Below are 19,720 nucleotides of genomic sequence, written 5' to 3' on the forward strand. Positions count from 1 at the left end.
GTCCAGAGGGCTGAAGGGGCGGTTGATCTTTCTTAAACTCCCAGCCCCCTTGAGCCCTCCCTTTTTCCACCAAGGACCAGTGTTGTCTTTCTGCCGGGGAGTGAGCCAGGCGGGGTGGGGGGGGGTGTACACTTTGGGGCAAGAAACGCCTCCAGAAAGGCCACCGCCGGAGCTGGGCCCTGGGTGGGGGCGGCAGCCGGGCGGCCAGGAGAGGCCTTCCGGGAGAGGAGGCACCGGGCCGCTGTGGGATCCTGACCCGAAGGAGAGGCCAGAGGAGGCAAAGAGCCCTTATCTGCTGGGATGATTCTCTGCAAAGCCAGCATCGTGCCCGCCTGATGGGAAGGCAGGGGCAGGTGGTGGTTGGGGGGCCGGAGAACGGTAATTTCTAAAGAAGTGAAGCAACAGCTTTCAAAGATCATAAGATGTCCACAGGTTCCAAACTTCTGACCATTAGCTCCAGGACTGGGATAAAATGAACTTTATATTATTTTGGACCAGACGCCCGCTGACAGCGCCCAGGGTCCCCACCCTCCAGCAAGTCTGCCCGGAGAGCTGTGGGCCACACGCTGTCCCCTGGTGGACAGAGGTCACTGAAGAGTTCCTGGCTCGCCAGGTGCCTGTAACAGCCCAGGACTCATAACTAGTTCAGAAAACACTGAGCCGGTTGCCTGGGTCAGCTCAGGGACAGCATCTCCTGGAAAAAGATGACCTCACTCGACCCCTGGAGCTTCTTTCCAGAGAGACGACGTGGAAGATGATGATTCTCCCAGCAGAGGCATGCTTCACGTAAAAGGAGATGCTTGTTGAGGAGACTGAGCCCAGGACAGCCAGCCCCGCCCTGTGGGTGGAGAAAGGCTCACGCCTGCGGTACCTGACAGGTGCAGAGCATCACCTGAGACCAAGCTCAAGGGCACAGAACCCCTCGAAAGCCTCTTTCAGATGCAACGCACGGACAGGCTGTTTGAACAAAACTTACTGTGAGACTAAGTCCACTCACACTTTCTGAGCAGACAGCCCCCAGAGCAGTGTAATAGTTTATTTCCCCATTATTTTGATTTGGTTACCACTTAGCAAATCTGAAATTTTTCAGATCTAGCATTCTAGGATTCCTAGATGCAAAGGACACACAGGCTTCTGAGAGCATCACAGTCTTCAGCTGCAAGGGTTTTAACAGCACAGCGGGGGCAGGAGCTGGGGCTGAAGATCCGGGGGAGGGGCGCAGGCCCTGGGGTGGGGTTCTGTCTCATCTGTGCCCCCCTCCCCGGCACACAGCTTATCACTGTCCACAGTCTGGATGCTGGTGAACTGACGATGGAACAGAAGGCAGCGTCGACACAGGTCCTCAGCGCTGAGACCCTCACGGTGGTCGGGAGCGAGGCGGGGCGCTGCTCGACACTGGGACGCACGGCAGGGTGTGTTTTTTTAAAAAAACAAGCTGAACGTGTGAGATCTGATTTTTGGGAGGCTCATCGCAGCCAGGAAGGAAACAGGCTGCTGAACGCAACAGGAGGAGGGAGTGTTTAAAGAGCTGTCGAGATGAGGGCTCAGTAACACAGCCCATGAAAAACTGCCCTTTAAAACCTTTATTAAGATTCAAAATATCACAAATAAAAATCTGCTTTGAGAAGCAATTCACAGCAAAATTCATGACAAGATTATGTACAACTGTCCAAGGACTGTTCGGCCTGGAACAGTCCCAGGAGGGAGGCTGGGCAGTGGGAGGCCCTCTGCACCCGCAAAGTCCCCTCGCCGAGAGGCTGACGCGCGTTTGCCCTGGAGGAGGCTGGCCTGTCTCCTGCACTTCAGCTGTGCTGCAGACCCTTGCCTTCTTAAAAGCGGTGAAAAGAGAAACCGGGAACCGGCCCTCACGACCTTCCACATCAGGAACAGGGCTGGACGAGGCCACCCCCACACGCTGACACGTGTCCAGCTCCGAGTCGGGGCCCGAAAGGCGAGGCGCAAGATGACGCACATGGCAGGCAGACCGCGTGAGCTACACAGTGAGCTACAGCAGTTTATGGAGACAGGCGACAAAGACACAGAGCTTATGGAAGCTCAGCTCCTTCAGAGGAGACCCGCCTGTGGAGGGTGGGGTGATGTGACCGCGGAGGACGGGAGGGCTTACGCTTTGTCTGGATTTTCGCTAATAAAACGATTCACAGAAATGAAAGACCTTCCCTGGTGCAGCCTTCCCCGGGGACGCAGCTCGATCACCAGTCTGAGGACACAGCCCATGTCAGACCTGCACCCGGGCTTGCTCGCAGGGACCTGGTAAGAGAGCCTTGTTCACAGCTGAGCCCACGGATGCCTCTCTGCTCACGCTGGGCACAGCTGGACTCAGGTGGTCCCCACGGTCGTGGGCTTGTTGGGCCACGTGGAGCAGCTTCTCCACTGCAAAACGACCGCCTGGCTGGGTCTCTGCGTGGTGACGGAGGAGCTTCCGAAGCCATGATGTGAAGGAGCTCTCCGTGGTGCTCCAAAGACGCCGGTCTCTGCCCGTGGTGTGACCAAACCTCAGGAACAAGAAACAAGCCGGGGGAGCCCCCGAGACCTTCCCTGCGGACCTAAAACTCTTCCAAGTAACAAGGGCCTAAGCTTGACAGCGCCCTCCGCTAACACCACACGGAGCTGCTGAGCCCACGTCGGGGTCCCTCACCCAGACTGCTTCGCGGTTCATCTGCCGCCCCACACTGTGGGTCCCCCAGACCACAGAAAGCCACGGCGCGCACGCGCTGTGCACGTGGACGGGCTGTGGCCCCAGCCAACAGCATCTGCCAGACACGGAGCTTGAGCCAGAGCAGCTTCATGTTGGAAAGGAGGCGAGGGAGCCGCATGCCTGCCCCTCCTGCCCCCTGGGGGTAATGTACCCCAGATGCTCACATCTATGAGATGTATAAGTCACTGTAGCCCACGGAGTGCAATCCCCTGTCGGAAGGGGCTCCCTCCGCCTGCTAATGAACCGCTTAGACTGCGCTGCAGGCCTCAAGGTGGGCTTGGCAGAAGTGCCCCAGGGGCAGGCGAGTCTGCATGTGGGGGGCACAAAGGACCCCTGAGATTTTTTTTTAAGTTTGTGTGTATCTGTAGAAAAGTAAAATCTGTTGGAAGAATCAAATTCTTCTTGTGGACGAGGTTGGATTGGAAAATAGGAAGATTCTCTTTGGGTTTTGCATTTTTATACTGTCTAACATTTCTGTAGTTAATATGAATAATTTTACCCCTAAAAACGTCTCCCCCCCCCCAAAAAAAAAGAAGAAATGACATTTCCAGGCTTCATTGCTTACTAAGCTGGATAAAAGCTACAATCTGTCTAATGCAAGTTTGTTGAATGACTTAAAGATACAGACTAGAATAAGAGAATACCAGTTTGTACACTGAGCCTAAAAGTCATGGCAGTTACTTCCCAGTAGGACAAAAATAAGCTGCTGCACCATGGCCCAGACATCTGTACTTTTCCAAAAGGAACAACAAATAAGTGGTTAAGTTCACTTAAGCAAGTAGATATCTTAGTGCTTCTATAAAAAGCTGTGTTTGGAAAAAGCCCAATAATTTTAAGGCCCTGTCACACTACCACTGGCATGAGGAAGCGTGTAATATACAGAATAAGCAAAAACAGCCCCCTGGGCCTGCAGTTGCTCAATCTGCAGAGTGCCGTCCTGCCCTGAGCAGGGCCCCCCCGCCTCGAGCAGGGCCCCCCCGGGACGTAGTGTTGCCATGGCAGCCGGTCTCCTAACAAACAGGACGGGAGGGGACGCTCACCCAGCTTCAGAAACGCAGCTCGGGCTGCTGGTCTGTCAGTCTCTTTCTGCTATAGCAAGAATTTCTATAGCATGAGAGATAAAAAGACAAACAGAAGATATCTTAACCAGTCAGCTCAGCTCAGTTCAGTTCAGTCGCTCAGGCGTGTCCGACTCTTTGCGACCCCATGAATCTCAGCACGCCAGGCCTCCCTGTCCATCACCGTCTCCCAGAGTTCGCTCAGACTCACGTCCGTCGAGTCCGTGATGCCATCCAGCCATCTCATCCTCGGTCGTCCCCTTCTCCTCCTGCCCCCGATCCCTCCCAGCACCAGAGTCTTTTCCAATGAGTACGAAGTGACAAAACCTGGTACTCGGGGTGGCCCTGATGCTTTTGGCTCGAGAAACACCACAGGGTCACACCAGCTGGGTTCTGGGCCTAGGGCTGCGGGGATTGCAGGCAGGAGGTGGTGGGCCACCCAGGGAGGGACCCCGGGAAGGTGGGGACCCCAGGAGCCGAGTCTGTCCTGCCGTCAGCATCCCGAGGCGCGTCACCCCCAGCGGCTGGAGCGCTCCTCCTCTGGGCAGGATGGCCTCACACGTAGGTTCTACTTCCCTGAGAAGCAGGCTGGCACTTGGGCCCCTTCGTGCCACCCTAGTAGTCAGCAATGAAGCACAGGCTTCTCGATCTTCACACAAGAAAGAGTTCACATCAGACAGGAGACAGCAAGTCAGTAAATGTAAACCACGTGACGATGAATTTTCACATTCGTCCGCAGAAGATCCTGAAAAGCATTCTTTCTCCTGGAAAAAGCTCATCTGTCACATTGATTTTCTACCAATGTTCTCCTCAGGAGTGGGACTGAAGCCCCCATTCCCCATTTTGCAGAGAAGGAGCAGGGGCTCAGCCAGCGGCTCTCTGTGCGCGTGTCACACACGCACGGTCTCCGGCCCCGGGGCTCTCATTCCTGGATGGAGGAGTGTCTCGGGGGCCTGTGGAAGTCCTCCGGGCCACCGACGTGCTCGGGCAGGTCGTAGCCCCTGAGGAAGTGTCCGCTGTTTTGCTGGGCAAAATAATACAGCTGTCTGGCTAGCAGAGGTTCAACCTGCAGTGAAGATTGAAACAAGACATCATGGCCATCTGGCAAGAAGCCTCCACATCTGAGGACACGGTCACACATGCAGGGAGGTGCTGCGACCGTGAGGACGTGTCACGTGAGGAGCCTTCTGGAGGACACACTGACCTACAAACAGGATCTACTGAATTTTGCGCTTCAGTTGAACGGAAAGGTAATAATGCTGTTTGTAAACCAACTGCCACTTGAAATTTATACTAAACGAGAACTAAACAAAGCACATTGGTAAAATGACCAAATTAAGGGCAAGTTCAAGGTGCACGCGAGCTCAGGCACTGCCGTTGCGTCCAGCTCTTTGCAGCCCTATGTTCTGCAGCTAGCCAGGCCCCTCTGTCCATGGGGTTCTCCAGGCAAGAACACCAGAACGGGTTGCCAAGCCCACCTCCAGGGATCTTCCTGACCCAGGGACCAAACCTGAGTCTCATTAAAGTTTAAGGTAATCCGGTAAGTTAGACCAAGGGACTTATTTTTCCACATCTGGCGTTTAACAGGGATGGTGGAGAAAGGGAAGTGAGCTGACCCCAGATCCCTCTAGTCTCAGTATGAGGGTGGAGCACACTCACCAGAGTATTCAAGCTCAGCTTTTTCTGAACTCACAGTGAGAAGCTGAGCACATTCATCCTGTCAGGTGTGCGAGCCCACATATAGCGGCTCAAGCGTAACTCATCTGAAGCCACTGAAGCAAATCCAACCCATGATAAGAGGGGCAAGACTCCTGGGTGCACCCAGGGTCCCAGCTGACCCAGGCCAGTGCGTGCCAGCCCCGAGACTCAGACGCAGGGCTCACCACCATCTTCCGAGGTGCCGTGTGCCCGCGCCGAGGTCATTCAGTCCTTGGACAGTTGTTAACAAGAATCCGTTATTATATCAGTAACTGTCGGTCAGTGAGAGAATTCACGAGAAAACTCTAAAGATTTATGGGGACTACATTTCTGTTGGTTGGTCAGTTGTTTTTTGATTTTATGATCAAGAAGCAGGGGTTGTGTGGATACATATATATGTATGGCCAAGTCCCTTTGCCATCCACCTGAGACGATCACAACATTGTTAGTTGGCTATACTCTAAAATATAATTTAAAGTTTTTTTTTAATTTTAATTAAAATCTTTTTTTTAAAGATGTGACCTGAATTCTATTATTGTTTGGTGTGACGTTCCCTGCTGCTATTTGTCACCTGGGCTTGTTAATAACCTCCACAGGTCACAGCCACACAGAGGCTTCAATTTCAAATTTGAAAATTCCAAGTATTCAAAACTCTGCTTTCTGTGGCAAATTAATGCTACATGTTATCTCTCTAAACCTTCCTGCCTTCCTTTTCTGTGAAAGATGTTTACTCGGTGCAGGTGAGCCCATGCTAGACTCTGCTGGAAAGCGAGACCATGGCCTGAGCTGCCCAAAGGCCATAAGAGACTCTGCTCCACCAAACACACACAACCCTCAGCTCGCGACAATTTAATAAATTCTAACAACCAGAAATAAAAGAGGATGGGGGCCTTTTGGAGGGGCTTACACAATACTCAAGTCAGGGGGAAAGCTTCCCCTTAAGGGAAGATCAGCTAGAAGGCATTTTTAAAGTAACATTAAATGTCAAGAATTTTAAAGGGCAACTTTTAGCCCCATCCTTTTACATCCCTATGAAATGGGAATATGACTATTTTCTTGGAAAACAAAACAGATGGGATGGGTGCAGTGCAGGCCAGAGGTCACCCCAGGTGGTGATGGGCAGGTGTCCAGGGCGGGGAGGCTGCTCACCGGACATCCTCCCTCCCACTCTGCCCAGGGCCCAGGGCACTTATTTCCCATCTGAACTCCTCTAAGTGGGGCCCTGCCCTGATTCACCCGAAGGTAAGCAGACACTCACGTGGGCAGTGATGAGCTTGCGCTGCCTCTGAGGGTCTGGGAACTCCTCCCCGAAGCACAGAGTCACCTGGAACCTCGGCAGTGGCCGGCCGTGGTGCGCGAACGCCTGCAGCTCTGCAGACCAACGGAAGCAGTTCAGAGACCCGCACGCTGGACGCGGGGCAGGGATGGGAGCCCACGCAGGTGTGGGGGCCAGACAGCAGTGAGGGTGGGACCAGACGCAGGGTGCACATGAGCGTTTGTTTCCACAGGTCTCCCCTGGGCATCACCTCCACCTCGAGGGGGCTGCACCCCAAGAGGGGGGCTCCTTTTGCAGCTTTGGACCCACAAGGAGGCAAAGGTCTCGGAAAGGAGTAGGGGAGGCCGAAAAGGAAATGGAGCTGTGTTTAGCCAAAAGAATCGTTTACACGAGGAGAATCTGCTTCTTCCAAAAAATCAGAAGTTTCTGATTTGACCCAGGACCTCTAAGCCGCGGTCTGTGTTGCCCACGACCTCCGACATCCGCAGAGTGCAGGACGTTATCTTGGAGACCCGGTGACTCTGAGCTGCTTCCCTCAGAAGGGAGGGTGGGATGAGGCCCCAGGCCCGCGCCGCCCACGTGCACCAGCGCCCTGGCCCCGCCCCCAGAGCACATGTCAGTCCGCAGAGGAGAGGCTCACATGGGCGCGGCCGCGTGCGCACAGCCGCCTGGCCTTATCAGATGTGCGCGCGGGCTGCGGGGCTGTCCCCAGAAGGTTGCAGATCCTGAATGGGTAGATATCAAAGATTTCCACTGTTCTCTTAAACCGAAGAAGTTTCTAGCTAACTCACTGGACCATTGACTTCCTGCTTTTTTTTTTTCTTCCAGAATTCAAATCAGACCTAACTGACTTCAGCAGAACGTGTGCCAGGCTTGCACACTGCGAGGGGGCGGGGGTGACACCCACGCCTCTGTGTTGGCTCACTTCTCTGAAACAGTTGGCTGAGAGGCCTGGCGGCTCAAGAAGGTTCGCGGGAATCCCTGACTGGAGGGGCCTGCCTGCACAGCTGCAGCTTTTCGTTCAGTTTCCTCCCTGAACCTCAGAAAACACTTCAAGACGAGAGGCTGCCCTAGCACAGAGCACAGCCCTGGCTCACAGGGGAGAGCGAGACCGAGGCAGCTCCTGGTCAGAGACAACATGAGGGGCACACAGCCCCACATGAGGGGGCACGCAGCCCTCCACGAGGGGAGACACAGCCCCACACGAGGGACACACAGCCCCACACGAGGGACACACAGCCCCACATGAGGGAGCACGCAGCCCTCCATGAGGGGAGACACAGCCCCACACGAGGGACACACAGCCCCAGATGAGGACATGAGGGGACACACAGCCTCACACGAGGGACACACAGCCCCACACGAGGGACACACAGCCCCACATGAGGGAGCACGCAGCCCTCCATGAGGGGAGACACAGCCCCACACGAGGGACACACAGCCCCACACGAGGACATGAGGGGACACACAGCCCCACATGAAAGGGCACACAGTCCCCCATGAAGACATAAGGGAGTACACAGCCTCCCATGAAGACATGAGGGGACACACAGCCCCACATGAGGGGACACACAGCCTCACGTGAGGACATGAAGGGACACACAGCCCCTCATGAGGGGGCGTAGAGTCCCTCATGAAGAAGCGCACGGCCCCACATGACGGGCCCACAGTCCCAGAGGCTGACGGCCATGCACAACAGAGCTCCCTTCCTGCAGCTGCGGGGCCAGAGACACCCCAAGAGGCGAGGGCCCCTTCTCCAGGATGAAGCCCTCCCACCCACAGCGAACCTTCTGAATCCAAGACCTGTCACCTCGAGGAGGCCCAGAGCCAGGCTCTTTTGGACTTGGCCACAGACCTCAGACTCCTGGCTCCTCCTCGAGCCCTGCGGCAGGCGGTCCACACACTGGGCCCAGGGTGGACAGCCCCATGTGTTGTGAGGCCTGGGTCAGGCAGGGATTGCTGCCAGGGACCAGAGGTTAGCTCTCCCTCCTCCTCCCGGTTTGCCTCTTGGGGAGGGTGAGTCACCAGGGACATGTTTGCTTGGGCAACGAAAGAGAATCTAGAGCAGTCTCAGCAAATGGGAGCCACGGACCCCGGAGCTGAGCACCGTCTCTGCTGGCGGACTGCAGGGGCTGTGCTCCAGGTGAGCTGAACCAAGAAGCAGCTTCGGGGAAGGGAGGCCCAGGAAAGCCCAGACACAGGCTGTTTCTGAAGGAGGCGCTCATACAAAAAGAGCTAAGTATGAGGGAGGACCAGCTCTCCGTCCAGAAGAGGCCTGATGATGGGGACAGCCGAATGGACGCTGGGGACGGACTCCCCCACAAGGTGGCCGCAGGGCTCACAAAAGCCCGGGGCCTGATTTAACTGCCACGAAATCAATACTAGGAAAACAAAACCTGGTGACTCTGGAAAATGTGATCTGAAATCTAGAAACAACTCATAAATTCCCCTCTGCAAAATCAGTTCTGCGCACTCGCGGGGTCCCGCCTGCTGGGAGACGTCTGCTGAGGGTGGTGCATCTCGCAGCCACGAGCGCTGGCGATGCGTCCCGAACTCTTAGTGTTTCCAGGGGCCACAAAAGAGCTGAACCATCACAAATATGCTGCTGCAGCCACTGTACCAGGAAAACAGGAGCCTCACTGGCCGGTGAGGAGTAGCTACGTCCTCAAACTCTAGGACCTCAGCCTGAACCCCAGCCCCGGGACAATCTCCCGCTCTTCACAGGCCCCCACAGATGGGGTGACAGGTGAACCAACAGGAGGCCTACTCTGGGGCCGGGCCGGGTGGGCGCAGGGCCGCAGAGAAGGGAGCCCTGCCCAGCGGCCTGCTGCCATGCCAACCATCACCAGCCCCACGCCCCCAGGCCCAGCTCGCACAGGCGCCGCGTCCCGGCCAAGCCTCTCCAACCTCACCTGATAGGAACTGCTGCGTGTCGAACAGCTTGCAGGTCTGGTCTCTCTCCAGCTTGTTGGGCCGGTCGCTGGGGATCGCCAGGGGCCCGTCCCAGTAGATCCTGCTTTGGCAGAGTCTCTTGGCATAGAGCCCATCGGGGGCCATCCAGAGGACCACGCCCCTCTCCAAGTGGCCGAGCAGCTTCTCAATGTTCTTCCTCTGGCTGTTGTCCTCCGGGTAGGGAAACAGGACCTGGTCCAGGCTGCTGGCGTCGTAGGTGTGGCCGTGGGAGATCCGGCAGCCCTCGGGGCTGGACGTGGTCAGCTCCTTGACCAGGATTTCCCGGTAGTACAGGCAGATGTGGAGCCGGCAGTCTGGAAGCACAGCCCTGGCGGTCAGTGTGGGCTCTGCGCCGGGGGCCTGGGGCTGGTGCTCGGCAGGGGCCAGGCGACGGCCCGAGAAGAGCGTCGTCGGTGGGACGCCTGTGCCAAGGGGTCTCGGGGCAGACACTGCAAGGCCTATGCCCCTCTCTGAGCCTGAGCCTGCCCAATGGTGGAGGACTTCTGCGTCAGTCTGTGCTGCTCTCTAACCCAGCATTTTTCCAAATGTGTGGGACACAGAATTCGGGGAAGAGCTCAGTGGTGGTGATGACAGCATTTATGTCTAACGCACCAAGTCACATGCCACCAAACAAAAGCTCACTTTAAGCTTGGCAGTCAGTTTTGACTTTGGAAGAAGTAAACCCTGCCTTAAATGATTCTTATAGGCAAAAAAGTACAGTGGTCTTTCAGGAAAAAGGCAAATATATCCACACATCCAAAACTACACTAAAAACATCAGTATGATGTCATTTAGGAAAAGAAAATCATACACACAGCAGCACACTGAAGTTTGGGGAAGGACGAGCCTTGATAGCTGGTGAGCTCTGAGTGGTGGGACTACGTTTTTATTTCACATTTTGCTTTACTGATTTTTAACTTATTTTCTCACTCTGCATGTTCTACTCTTATTATAAAATTACCTCGAGAAGGAAACAGCCCAAGCGTAAAGTCAGCTGAGACGTACCTCGGTTTGTGTTTGAGTCTGAGGATGGCTCTAGAGCCGCACTTTCTCCAAAACTAAACAATATAAGTTCAGTTCTGAAATTTTGCTGATTTTAGAATCCTCTCTAAAATCTGACCAATGGGCTGAAAGGACCAACCTGGTTTGCTGAGGGCCCCGGATTTGAAGTACGAGGGGGAACTGTGTGGGGCTCAAGCCTGAGCAGGTGGCTGACCTTGGATAAACGGCTAGGATGGTAATCTGTACTGAGCTCTCATTCCTCAAGGGTAAGTTTTGAGGCTCAGACAGTCCACGTTACTGCCTCCAGCCGCCTCTGCCACTCCTGCCGCTGTGAACCCAGAGGAGTAGGTGTCGGCTACTCAGGGTTTCATTTCGTTGAACGTCATCAGAAATCACGAGGTCACAGGGATATAAATAGCTGTTTATTTCCTACTTTCTAGGCACACACTCAAGTCTTAAGTGCTTAAGGAAAGGGTTTGAAAGTTTCTAAAAACAACACAGGCCTTTCTGCTCAGACACCTCTGCTCCCTCCACCATCCAGGAGCATCTGAAACAAGCAGCAAGCCTCCAGAACCTCAGAGCCAGAAAGAGCCCATCGGCCAGCCCAGCTCTCCCGGGAGCAAGGAAGGGCCCCAGCTGTGCTCTCTTGAAACCTGGAGAATCCAGCTTATGTTTCCTGTCACTGATTTTCAAAAAGGGCAGGGAGCAGGTTGAGAATTCCAAAGCACAAGCTATTCATTTTTAACATATGCAAGTCTCATTTTAAAACATTATCTAAAGATAAATATACATATATCACACCTGCTTAGTACAGCTCAAGGTGTTTTCCTTAAAACAGGTAGATGGCTGAGATCCAGGCCTCTTTTAGAGGTGAAACTCTAAAGACCAGATCTGATCTGGATTTGTGTGTGAGACACACCACACTCAAAGGAAGAGCAAGATGCTGGCTGCGAAGGCACTGTACGTGATGAGGAGAAAGAACCCGGAACTAGCGTCCTGGGAAGCCGATGGGCCACCTGTTTGCAGCTAAGCCTGCAAGGATGATGAGGAGCTCCTGCGGTGCGGTGTGAGAAGCTGGCTGGAGGGGCCCTTGGCAAATGGAACTGGGGCACCTGAACGTTCCTGGGGAGCTGACACGGCTCAGAGCCACCTGGCGAAGCGGGTCAGGCTGGGAAGCTGGCCACGGATGCTAACTCTTCTACCCACTCCAGACCCCAGCTGCTCTCACGGACCCCTCAAATCCACCCACGGTGACAGGACCCTCGCAGACGCCGCCTCCAGGGGGCCCCACTCACCTGAGAGGGCCAAAGCTTCGGCAGACCTTATGCTTGGCTCTATGGGGATCCCGGGGGCCTGGGACTCAGGCGGGGCACAAGCATAAAAGGTTCCTGTGACCTGGCAACCTGCATTTGCAAATAAAAGTCAGATGCTGTCTAACAGAGTCCCTCGGACGCAGAGGGAAGTTGCCTCTGCCTGAGGGTGGCCCGTCAGCCCCAGGGGTGCACCAGGCTGGGAGGGAAGGGCCTGGGCCCTCTAGAGCGACACTGCCCACCCCGCACACACCTCCTCCTGAGAGGCAAGGAGGCTGAGGTCCTACTGGAAAACCAAGGCTGAAGAAGGACGGAGCCTCTTCACAGCTGGGAGGAACCCTGGCGTCACCTCTGCAGTCTTCTCCCTCCCTCTCTCCCTGCCTTCCTTCCCTTCTTTTTTGTCCTCAACCCCTCCACCGCCTCAGAGTCACCTGTGTGTGTGTGTCTGCTGAGAATGCTTGAGACCCACTGTCCCAGTCACTTTCCAGGCCACACTGCAGCGTCCACCGTGCACACCAGGCTCAACCCCTAGGCATCACTTGTCTCACAGCTGGAAGGCTGTGCCCGGTCCCTGCACAGCTGATGGGCAGGGTGACTGAGTCCAGAGTCCGTGCGATTCACCCCACGCACACAGCGAGCTCACAGCAGAGCTGAGCCCAGGTCTCTACATGAGTTCCAACCTCCAAGAGCCAGACCAAAACCCTACACGTTGACAGGCCCGCTTCCTTAGTTGCTGCTCCTGGGTTCAGGAGGAAAGGGAACCACGTCTCCAGCCGGCACGGCAGCTGTGTTGCATGAGACGTTAACGGAGCGTGTGCGCCAGAACCTCAGTCGGCTGGCGCATCACTTAATGTCTCTCACGCGTCAAGGTCTGTCCACCAGCCTGCCCTCTGCACCAGAGCCGCTAGCTCAGCGGAGCTGACGTACCAGACCCAGGTCTGAACTGCAGGAACCCGTCCAGCACCAGCTGACTCTCCCACCACAATACGGAAGGCCAACTTTTGCTGCAAATCACTCTTAAAAAGCTAATAAAACCAAACTTTGTGACTTAAAAAAAATATGTCACTCAAAACCAATCTTAAATAATAGGCTACTTCTTCAATTCCATAAGCCAAGAGTGAGCTGGACATGACTAAAAAGGAGCCGATACTGCTAGAACATTCAAAAGATCTAGGTGTTGACAGTCTCAGGATTTCTGTGTAAACAACTAACTCACAGGCCTTGACAGCTTCTGCTCTGAAGCACTGAACACACGGTGTGAAATTCTCTCTGCACTTGGCACACTGGTGCTTCTGAGAGAGGCCTCATTCTGGGGGGGAGGCCTGCAGGGAGCACAGCGGCCAGCCCAAGAGCAGCGCACACCAGGCCCTGTTCTGTGGAGGCCTTCTGTGTTTCCCTCACAGGACTTGCACATCCCTTTCTTACTGTCACCTCTAATCCCAGGAACGACTGCCTGGACACACCACTGCTTAAGAGAAATCTATCAGCACAAAAATCCCCTGGGGTCCCTGCGGGCTGAGGTGGGCGCAGGGGGGTTGGGCCACAGCTGTGGGATGCCAGCTTTACAGATGTGTAGACAGAGACAGTCAGGATTAAGGGACGGTCCAGCCTTCTCTGGGAACACTAACAAAATCAACTACTTCTTGCCCAAGATTAAAAATAAAATTTAAGATTATTCAAGGAGGAACAAACATGTTAGCTTACTAAACATAAAGTCGGCCAGTCTGAATTCTGAGTTCCCTGTCCTGTGTGGCTGGGCTCTGGGGTCAGGGGACCTGGAAGTGGTCCCCAGCCCTCAGTCTCACTGGGCAGTGATGGGCACATTGCTTACATTCTGTGAAAAGCAGGGCAGCTTCCCGGGGCCTGGTGTGACCCCTGGTTCCATGACGCAGCCCCGAGTCTGTCCAGGTGCACAGTGGGCCGGGCACCGTGGACCCGGAGTCCTCTGGGACACGTGCCCTCCTTTACTGCACCCGGGGCCCTCCCCGGCAGCTCTGAGCAGGGAGAGAGCCATGGGACTGCCCGGAGGTCAGGCCAGGAGGGGCCAGGCCCTCTGGCCACAGGCCCTGCCCTTACCATTTTCACAGGCTGGGCTTTGCCAGTGGTGGCCGCGGGGTCCGAAGGTCACCGGACACTGATACGGGATCTCTGCGTGCGGCTGGTCCGGGACGAACTCCCTCCAGCCCCGGTCATGGGCCGGGATCATGTAGTTGTGAACCTGCTGGAGGAATCAGAGGGGGGCTGGAGTGCAGAGCGGCCAGCTCGGGGTCAGCCTGGGGGAGCCCCCCAGACTCCTCCGGGACTGCTTGTGTGGCGGGCAGCCAAATCCTCTTATTATAGGAAAAGCTGTGGTGGAAACTCGCCACGAAGAATCGAAAGCACAAGTGAGACAGTGCCGTAAAGTGGCGCTTTATGTGAGGCTTTATGTGACGCTTCATCACATGGCTAAACCAAGAGCCTTTCTGGGGGCTCTGCCTCCCTTCCAGCAAAGTGGATAAAACAGGGCTGGGATTCACATCGGAAAAGTCCGACGGGGTCAGCTGCCCTGTGGTTTCACATGACAAAGCCCTGCTTCCAAAATCTTTGGCTTCCACAAAAGGTCTGTTTCCCAGAAGATTGAAGAGTCAGTGGGGAAATCTAACCAGCAAGCAGATGCACCCACCCTCGTCTCCCTCTCTTCAAACCCCAGCACCAGGTGGAGACTGACACACCCATCCAGTGACCTGGGACGTGGCTCAGCAGTTTGACAAACAGCAAAACGGAGTTCTGCTCGCTTCTGTTTGCAGGCCGCTCCTGCCACGTGGGACCTGGCCCAAGTGCCCCTCACAGGCCCAGCCTTCCCTGCTCGGAGCCCTGCCCCTCCCGCACCTGGGCAGGCAGCGAGGCGTACGGGGTCGGCATGCTGTACGGGTGGCTCATCTGCATCTGCGGGTCCTCCATGGTCAGCTGCTTTGCTCCTGAGGGTTTGGGGAAAAGGGAAATGCGCGGTGTGAAGAAGGAACTGACAGCATGAAACGTCAAATCTTAGAAAAACACCTGAGAGTCCAGTTCCTAGAATGCATAGCACAGTGTTGACAAATAGGGCATTTTCCTGCAACTCCCTTGGGCAATTGTTTGTCCAGGCCATTAAACTGGTTCCTACAAGGCGCCACAAAGCGAGCCCAAGTCGAGAAGCCTGAGGGCGATGGGCCTCGTGGCACGAGCTCCCCCAGCAGACGTCCATCTAGTGAGGTCACCTGTGGTTTGTTAAACTGGGCTCTGCTCTGGGTCCAGAATCTTGGAAAGTGGGAACCTTAGTTTCAACAAGCAGCCCAGTTGACCACGGCAAAGTTTGAATGTTGACACTTCTCTTACTACAAATGGTAACGAAATGTAGATCATGAACCTTCCCTTCCTCAAAATGGCTAATCACGAGAGACAGATGAATAAGTAAAGTTTCAAACAGCTTTTCCGTTTTTGGCTTGGAAATCGGGCCCGAATCTTAGGAGAACTTCCTAGAAAACACAGGCGTATGCACACACACAGGAAGAGACCAGGAGCCTGAGAAACTACCCTGCAGCACCACCACGAGAACTCCCACTTGGGGCCCAGAGAAGCTGGGAAAACCGCCTGCTAGGCTGGAACGGGAGGCCAAGGCAAGCCGGCTACAAAGCAGCAAAGGGAAAACAGGACCCTGACAGGGAGCCGTCTTGAGGCGCGAGCGCAGGCGGCCCCAGCCCGTCAAGCCCCACCTTTCTTGGCTCCCTCGGGGACGATCCGGTACACTTTGTAGGGGTCCGAGATGTCCAGCTGGCTCCGCTCCACCAGCTCCTCGAAGTCGTTGCTCTTGTTCAGAGCACACCGCAGGCGTGTCTTCCAGGTGGGAGGGTCTGGCTTGTCGATGCCTTCTCGAAACTTCCCTTTAAACAGTGCCCAAGCCTGGTGAGAGAAAGTGGGGAAAAGTTAAAATGCAGGTCTTTCAAAAAAGAATCTGGAAATTGTCTCTCTAAAGCAAAGAATGGCGGCAGGGGCTTCAGGTCCACAGGAAGGTGGGACAGAGGGTGTTTATGAAAGACGGGTGAGATTGAGGACCCCACAAAGCCCACCCCTCAGGAAGCAGTTAGGCTGGAAGCAAAGACAGAGCTGAGGGCTGAGGGGCCACCGCAGGGCACCTCTGGACGTTAGGGAGCCTGAGGCAAGCCTTACTCTTCCAGCAAGTTTCCTGAGGAAGTCCCCCTGCCACGCTCTGCCCACAGGTGGTGGGGCTGGGCCCTAAAGCACTGGCCACTGGGTAAACTGCCCAAGGGGAAAACGGTCAGGACAGGGACACACACACGGGGCAAAGAGAAACCCCCAGAGAGAGGCCCAAAGGAGACCCTGAGAGGGAGAGAGAGGAGAAAGAGGAAGGGAGAGAGACGGAGAAAACTTTCCAGGGAGAGACTCGGGAAGAGGGAGTCACACAGAGACAGTGAGACAGAGGGAGAGACGCGCCCAAGGACCAGAGAGAGCCCGAAGGAGAGCGCTGGCCAGAGAGGGGGCGCGAGGCGGGACAGCGTGGAGAGGGCGCAGGGACCAGCCCCGAGCGGCGCGGCGCACACAGCTGCCCGCGCGCAAGGAGGAGACACAGTCGGTACGTGGAGGCGAGGAGGTACCCAAAGTTCCAGAAAGAGGGCCCCAGGGAGAGAGAGGCGCAGCCTTGGCCCACCCCTCTACCCGGCGGGAGCGCGGACGGGCATCTGACTCCGGGGGACCGTGCGCCCCTCAGGCGTGGCACCGGCTCCGCCCTCTGCGAAGTTACCAGAGCAGCCGCGGGACCCCCGCGCTCCCGCACGAGGCCCGGTGCGCGCGGCGCGGACCGGCCCCCGGAGCCCGGGGCGGGTCGGCGCGCGGGCCCTGGCCCCTCCCAGCCCCGCCCGGGCACCTTGAAGAGCGCGGCGTCCTCCTCGCGGTTGTAGTCCTGCTTGCCCGCGTGCTTCCAGGGGATGCGGAAGATGCTCTTCTCCTCGTTCTCCCACACCAGCCCCGGGTACTTGCCGCTGTCGATCTGGTCGATGAGCCACTGGCGGAGCTTCCCGTTGCCGCAGCTCACGGAGCTCATGCCGAACTCGCCGCCTCGGCTGCCGCCCTCCAGGTTCATGCCCCGCGCGCCGACGCTGTCCCTTCGCAACCCAGGCTTCGCTCCGGCACTCGCTCCGCGCTGCGGGGAGAGGAGGCGGCCCTCGGCAATGACCACGAGGCCGCAGAGCCTCGGAGGCGGCGAGGCGCGCGCCGCCGAGTCTGGGACGCCCGAGCCGCGAGAGAAGGCCCTTCTCAGCCGCCCCGGCTCGTGCGTGCCCCTGGCGCGCCGCCCTCCCGCCTCCCTGAGCTCGTGCGCGACCTCACCTTCTGGACGCTCCACTCGCGTTTCCCCCCGCGGCCCGCACGCCGCCCAGACTCAGGGCTCTGATCTTCGCGCACCCCCGAAATCCAGCCGCCCCCACGCGTGGGCCTCCGTTTGCTCTCGTACTCCCGCTCCCCTGCCCAGGCCCAAGCCGTGGACAGTCCATCCCCCGTGCCACGGCCAGTTTCCGCCCGCGCCCCCTCCCGCGCCCCCGCGCCCCGGTGGCCCCGCGTGTTCCGCACGCGGGCTCCCCCGTGGCCTGGCCTTCCAGGTGCGCGGCGGCGGCAGCTCCCCCGCGGCTCTCTCTGAAACCCGCACTCTTTGCCCCAAGAATGCCCCGGAGCCCCAGACAGGTAGCGACGACCAGGTGGCCCGGGAGCCACACGCGGCAGAGGGACCCGGCCTCAGGCGGCGAGCGCAGCCTCGTCGTGGGGGATCCCCGCGCGCCGAGCATCAGCCGGGCGGGGAGGCCCGCGGGGAGCGCGGGGGCGGGAAGGTGCCGGGAAGGCGGGGGTCGCGGAGCGCGGGGCCCCTCGTGGCCTGAATTTGGAGCGCCTCCTCTTCCACCACCGGTCGGGAAGACGCGAGCTCGGGGCCGAGGGGGCTGTGAGCCCCTCAAGAGCGAGGAGCAAGAGAAGCAGCCTCGGGAGGAAAGGGCCGTCCCCCGCGGTCAGGGCTGCCGCCCGGGGTGGGTCCCTTCGACGACCCCCTCGGGCGCTGATGGCCCAGCGACCTCGTTACCACAGCCGGCCCCGCGCGTGGCCTCCGGGGCCCGGGCTCGGCCGACCCGCGGACGCCGGGGCCTCGGGACTCCCCGGCCAAGGGCAGACGGGGTGGGCGTCGGGGTCCCTCGAGGGGCGTGCTCTCGCCTGGCGCCGACGCCGCGGCGGCCCGCGCTGCCCCGAGGCGGCCCCCACCCGGCTGGCCTCGCGCCGGGCTCCTGCGGTACCGGGCTGGCAGCCCGGGTCCTTCCCGACCCCAGTCTTACCTCGCCCCGGCTTGAGCTGAGGGCAGCGGTGAGTCCCAAGTCCAAGCAGTGAAACTAACCTCGGAGGTAGGAAAGAGGAACTTTATAAAGCTTGAAAGCCGCGCTCGGGGCGGGGCCTACGCGGGGCGGGGCCGACCGGGGCGCCTCCCGGCGGGGTGGGGGCCGCGGGCGCGGGCCGGGCGCGCGGGGCTGGCCCGGGGGTTCCGGGCAGGGGGCCGGGCGCGCGGGGTGCGGCGGGGTCTGCGGACGGAGGGCCGGGGGCGCGGGGCCGGAGCTGGGCTAGGGGCTGCGGACGCAGAGCGGGGGGCGCGGGGCCGGGTCGGAACCCGGGCTGGCGGGGCGCCGGCTCCCAGCTGGGCGCGCGGGGCTGGTCTGGGGGCTCTGGGCAGGGAGCCGGGTGCGCTGGATGGGGTAGTGGGCTGCGGACCGAGAGCCGAGGGCGCGGGGCCAGGCGGCGCTGGGGACGCACCTCGAGTCGGGCGCACGGGCCGGGGGAGCCTCACTCGGGCGGTTTCCTGCCGAGGGCAAGGCGCGAGGGGACCTCGTCTCCGCGGCGGGACCGCTGAGCAGGAGCTCAGCTACAGCGGCGCTGTCAGGGCGGGAAGTGGGGGCGTGCAGGAGCGGGAATCTGGTGCGATGGGGACTGGGCTTGCAGAGCTCGTAACCAAAGACAGGACTGTCCGTGTCGACCGACCGTGGGTGGGTGGGGGGCACCCTTGGCTGTCACCGAGAGCCCCGCCCCTCCGCCGTGTTTAGAGAACATCACACTCATTGAAAAGAAAAAAGGAAATGGCCCAGATACCTTGAGCTATAAACTGCGCTCACACGCTGTCTGGGCTTGAAATGCTCGCATCCTGCTGGTCGGCTCAACTGGAGGACTTCAGTAACTGAGACAGCACCCCCACAGCTTTAGCTGTGGCAGCAGGGAAGAACTGGAAGAAGTGTCCAGGTCCACCTCTCAGTGGCATAGTTTTAACCTCAACATGGGAGAAACAATTTACAAGTGGGAGTTTAAATGGCCAGAATAAGAACAATATTTAAACAAAGGGATTTTACTTAATGTTCCAAGATCTAACGCCCGCCCCCCCACCCCCCCAGCATCTTGAATGCTTCAGCATGTTTGTGTAGACACCAATTTCAGGTAAACCGTCAGATCACTGGTTTCTATATGATTTTAGGCCACCACCACCCTAGGTCAACTCGCTACTTTTGAAAAACTTTTGATTTCTCTTATTTCTCAGTTTTTCTTTTAAATATTGGGCCACTGTCTCCCATCCAAAAAAACAACCAAGCCAGCCTAGAGCAAAACAGCCGTGAGGCACAGAGTGGGTGAGCTTTTCCTCAAACTAACGGCTTTCTCA

The 19,720-nt window shown here is 57.6% G+C and overlaps 1 protein-coding gene across 2 annotated transcripts; it reads right to left on the bottom strand.

Moving 5' to 3' along the window:
- Nucleotides 1-1,568: 1,568 nt before the first annotated feature.
- On the bottom strand, nt 1,569-18,470 carry IRF4 (interferon regulatory factor 4). Of its 2 annotated transcripts, none has more exons than XM_069564274.1 (9): nt 18,360-18,470; nt 16,913-17,188; nt 15,744-15,930; nt 14,881-14,969; nt 14,089-14,230; nt 11,998-12,105; nt 9,661-10,014; nt 6,731-6,843; nt 1,569-4,840 (listed from the first exon to the last, which is right to left on the bottom strand). In XM_069564274.1, the coding sequence occupies exons 2-9, from the start codon at nt 17,126-17,128 to the stop codon at nt 4,697-4,699; spliced, it is 1,353 nt and encodes a 450-aa protein (XP_069420375.1). In that variant the 5' UTR covers nt 17,129-17,188; nt 18,360-18,470; the 3' UTR covers nt 1,569-4,696. The 2 variants fall into 2 exon arrangements, with proteins under 2 accessions (XP_069420375.1, XP_069420374.1); XM_069564273.1 differs by having other exon boundaries at nt 14,089-14,233; nt 18,360-18,413.
- Nucleotides 18,471-19,720: the final 1,250 nt, after the last annotated feature.

This window comes from Ovis canadensis, chromosome 20 (assembly GCF_042477335.2).
Source record: "Ovis canadensis isolate MfBH-ARS-UI-01 breed Bighorn chromosome 20, ARS-UI_OviCan_v2, whole genome shotgun sequence".
NCBI lineage: Eukaryota > Metazoa > Chordata > Mammalia > Artiodactyla > Bovidae > Ovis > Ovis canadensis.

Excerpts from the sequence above, each read along its gene's own strand:
- IRF4 (XM_069564273.1), bottom strand. The coding sequence starts at position 17,128 with ATGAACCTGGAGGGCGGCAGCCGAGGCGGCGAGTTCGGCATGAGCTCC. Across the intron at positions 15,931-16,912 it reads AGGACGCCGCGCTCTTCAAG|GCTTGGGCACTGTTTAAAGG; the intron begins GTGCCCGGGCGG and ends TTCTCTCACCAG. Across the intron at positions 14,970-15,743 it reads CCCCGAGGGAGCCAAGAAAG|GAGCAAAGCAGCTGACCATG; the intron begins GTGGGGCTTGAC and ends CCAAACCCTCAG.